General features: G+C 43.9%; 1 protein-coding gene across 2 annotated transcripts; it reads left to right on the forward strand.

Annotated features, from left to right (window-relative positions):
- On the forward strand, positions 1-4,419 carry tex26 (testis expressed 26). 2 transcript variants are annotated; one of them, XM_014213685.2, is made up of 8 exons: positions 1-269; positions 376-557; positions 796-886; positions 1,001-1,163; positions 1,715-1,871; positions 3,045-3,221; positions 3,713-3,874; positions 4,104-4,419. In XM_014213685.2, exons 2-8 carry the CDS (start codon positions 545-547, stop codon positions 4,235-4,237), a joined length of 897 nt encoding a protein of 298 aa, XP_014069160.1. In that variant the 5' UTR covers positions 1-269; positions 376-544; the 3' UTR covers positions 4,238-4,419. The 2 variants fall into 2 exon arrangements, with proteins under 2 accessions (XP_014069160.1, XP_045580276.1); XM_045724320.1 differs by lacking the exon at positions 1-269 and having other exon boundaries at positions 293-557.

Raw genomic sequence — 4,419 nt, forward strand, 5'->3', positions numbered from 1 at the left:
AGTCTACCACCCTTGGGGCACCTAGCCAAATGTGATGCTGAATCTTTCATGCGGGTCCAAGCCCCCCAGGCAGCACAGCATCAATCATCAAATTGCCCTCGCGGCTGTTGTGTAATTCACAGGAATTGTTGTGTGTCTCCTATAACAACCAAGGACTCCAGCACACACTCCAGCACACACAGTTGCACACTACGGAGCCCTGAAAACAAGTTTTCTAGATAGGCCAAATTGAACAATGCAAACTCAAGATGAAGAATCCTGCGAACCAGGTAGGCCTACAATTGAAGTGTCATAACTTCTGACGTCATAATTGTTATTATGTTAAATTGCATTGGTTGCGTATTTTTCATGACTTTCTTTTGCTTGTGATTCAAGCACCACGGAACAGTCCGCGAGCATCATCAAACGCATGATCGACACGTTTGCCTAACACATCCATCCCAGGCAGTTAGAGAAGAGATGTGTGCATTTGTGTCCAGATATCGCGCCCAATAACCAAAATATTCCGATTTCTGGAAACGTTTCATCACGAGCAAAAACAGCTATGGCAGCCGTGGGTGAGGAGCCTCAGATTACCTGACATGAGACTTTTTGGGGTGGTTTCTCGGACTCTGATTGTAGTATTGGACAAATAAATATAGTTGTATGGAGATTCTCCATTGAATTTGCTTTAAAGTCCAGGACTAGGCTTATTCTTCATTGTGCATGCTTTTTGGACTAGGTTTATTAATGCCCGGGAAACCGCCCCTTTATACTAATTTAAATTAGTTATTGTCTATTAACTTGATATTTCAGATGACAGACATATGTGGGAGTGGGACCCATATGAAACATCGCAGAAAAGAGATTTTATTTATCGACCCAGTTCATCAACACCAGTTTTACCGTAGGCCTGAAAATATTATTGACTATTCATGAATACATTTCCATTTCATTATGTTGTTTATATTATTCACATTTAGGCTATGTCTCCTTTCTCCTTTTGTGAAATCTTTTTCAGTCCTACAACGACAAGAGCCTATAGAAACGCCTATGCACAGGCTTGTCCTGTGGGTGCCACTGTGTACAATGAGGAATTCTGTTGGAAGCCAGCCACTAAACCTGACAGTATTCGCACAGGATCAGCCTCTGGGAACAGGAGGAACAACCCACATCCCAGTCAGGTACAGATCCACATTCACACTCAATCCTCTGGACATGAAGTATTTAGAAAAGTCTAAACTTTCATACATTTCCATGACCTTTTTACAGAAAGAAAAGCTTCAAACAAACATTAATCTAACATTTAGCTAACTAACCTGTCTGTACCCTCTGGTGCCCCTATCCAGGGTTGCATTTCAAATGGAACCCTATTTCCTACATAGTGCACTACTTTTGAACAGGGCCCATAGGGCGCTGGTCAAAAGTAGTGCACTGTACCCTCTTAGAAAAAAGGGTTTCAAAAGGGTTCTTCGGCTGTCCACACCGGGGAAACGTTTTTGGTTTCAGGTAGAGACTTTCTTTAAAGGGGTTCTCCTATGGGGACAGCCGAAAACCCCTTTAAGGTTCAAGATAGCACCTTTTTTTCTAAGAGTGTAAGGTGCCATCTGGGACACATCCCTGTTATCACTACGTTCTTATTATTGTACCTCTATGCTTTATTACTTAAACATTTAAGCTCTTTGGGCAGCGATGTATTGTATGAAAAGTGCTAAACATTCTTCCTTTTTTCTAGTCATTCATGGTGTGGCGACTGCCCAAGGGCCAGAAGCAGAGCTCTGGAGGTGGTTGGTCCCCCTGGAAAAGTCCTCCTTCTGAGGAAGAGATCCGAAACGCTTTGACTGCCCAATACCGGTCCACCTACCGGACTGACTACCTGGGCATGCCTCAAGGTAGAGAGATCAGGGAGCATACAGTGCCTTCGGAAAGATTGATGACGAAAAATAACAATTGAATACATTTTAGAATAAGGCTGTAACCTACAAAATGTGTAAAAAGTCAAGGGGTCTGAATACTTTCCGTCTTAGAGTAGGATTTCTGATCTATGATCAGGTTCCCCCTCTCTCCATGTAATCTTATTAATTAAGCTCTAAAAGGCTAAACTGATCCTAGATCATCACTCTTACCCTGAGAGGCTTTATGAATATAGGCTCTGAGCTGTGTCTGAAATGATACCCATACTAATTTTGTCCCTGTTTCGAAGTTCCCAGTGTTTTCGAAGTACTCCCCAGCATGAGTATCTCTATGACAGAGTATGATACTGTAGGCTTACAAAAGCTGTAAGGGGAAAAAAACAACTGAAGTCGGCTCAAACTGAAGACGGAACCCCCCCAAAAACAATTATTTACCAGGATTCAATCAAGCAGATAGGGCTATTCCTGATAGCACTTTCAGAAGTGTTTTTATTTGTACAGGACATAATAAGTCAAGTTGCATGCACTAGATGACTTCTCAGTCAGGTTTGTGTCTGAACTGAACAGGTCTTGCCATGTAATGATTCAGTTTATAAATAACTTTGCTGTGGAATTAAAACACAAGTCTGAAAGCACTATGTGGAAACCATTACCTGCAAATGATTGAATCCTGGTAAATATACGTTTTGGGGTGTTTTGTCTTTAGTTTGAGCAGAAGACAGTAGTACAACTTCACTCTAGTTGTCACAAATGTCAAAATGAGTAGACCAAGGTGCAGCGTGGAATATGTTCATCTTGTAGTTTAATGCAAAAATGAACACTTTACAAAATTAAACAAAAATGACAGCCGACCGTTCTGTCAGGTACTTACAACTAAACAGAAATCAACTACCCACAAAACCCAAAGGAAAAACAGGCTGCCTAAGTATGGTTCCTAATCAGAGACAACGATAGACAGCTGCCACTGGTTAGGAACCATACTCGGCCCAACACAAAGAAATACAAAACATAGAATGCCCACCCCACACCCTGACCTAACCACATAGAGAAACAAACCCTCTCTCTCAGGTCAGGGCGTGACACTAGTTGTTTGTTACCCCTTACAGCGTTCTCCTTGCAAGTTTTCTCTTCTGCACTTTTGTCTTTTTACAGGACTTCAGTTGACCCACCCGATTCTCACTCCGCTGAACCACAAGCGCCAAGTCCCTCACTGCACGCACACAGAGATGAGGCACAACTACCGCCAGCCCAGGGAACGGTCTGAACTGCGGGGCAACATGTCTCGCTATGGCTGCAACGCACTGCACGGCGTTGCCCCCAGGGGTATAGGTAAGTTATGAGCTGCCTGGATGCAGCCTATGAGTAGAGTGAAGTTGCCCCTAGACAGTGATCTTGAGTCAGTGTTTTCCCCACTAATGGTTAGGATTGGGGGAGGGGAAGCTGATCCTAGATCTGTATCTAGGATCAGGGATGGGCAACTTTGATGGGGGTTGCCCATCCCTGATCCTAGATTGACGGAATAGGGTGCCATTTAATATTTTCCCACGCTGCACAATGTTGCTCAGGGCTAAACTCGGGTGAAATAAGGCAGCCTAGTGGTAGCCTAGTGGTTTGAGCATTGGGCCAGTAACCGAAAGGTTGCTAGATTGAATTCCTGAGCTGACAAGGTAAATATTAGTCGTTCTGCACTGAACAATGCAGTTAACCCACTGTTCCTAGGCCGTCATTGTAAATAAGAATTGCCTAGTTAAATAATTAAATGACCTACCAGGCTAATCACTTAGAGATCTCAGTGTATCTCCCTCCCCTTTCTGTTCTAGTTCCTACTGTTGTTCATGGTCACATCCACAACCAGGAGAATAGGTCCCAGTTGACCACCTACGACAGACAATTTGGAGGGATAACGACCGATGTCTCGGCCGTGCTCCGCTCTCTACAACCCCAAGAGCTCCAGCAGTTCTGCAGACATCTACCTGACAAAGGTGAGCTATGGACTCTTGTTATGAACTCTGACCCTATTCTCCTAGTTACAAATCACTTCCCTGTTTGGTTGCTTGAAGTTTCCCATAAACACTGATCCTGGGTCAGTTTGGCATTTCCCCCACTAATGGTTAAGGATTGGGGCAGGGGAATTTGATCCTAGATCTGTGCCTAAGGGAAAATTCACCCTGGAGCACTGTATTTATGTTGACTGATGTGTTGTGTTTACAGATAAGGAGGTTGTGCAGACATTTTTGCACCGAGTGCCCCCTACCGGCCAGGTGAAGAGAGGTACAAAGTCACCTGTCCTCCCTCCTGCATTGTACAGGTCAGAGTGGATGTCTGGCTGGCCCGGGCCCCTGTGATTCTTCACTTTCTGTAGCATCCCACCACAATCATGTGACAACCAGAGGCACTGTCCAGTCAACAAGTGCCTTTGTGGAACTGTGTGTACGAGTGTTTATGCTGTGTTTGTGAGTTTTATTTGCAGTGTTGTAACTGCCTTGACATTTCTGAAAATAAAGCCAATGAATCTAATGCAACGATA

Source organism: Salmo salar, chromosome ssa09, assembly GCF_905237065.1.
Source record: "Salmo salar chromosome ssa09, Ssal_v3.1, whole genome shotgun sequence".
Lineage (NCBI taxonomy): Eukaryota > Metazoa > Chordata > Actinopteri > Salmoniformes > Salmonidae > Salmo > Salmo salar.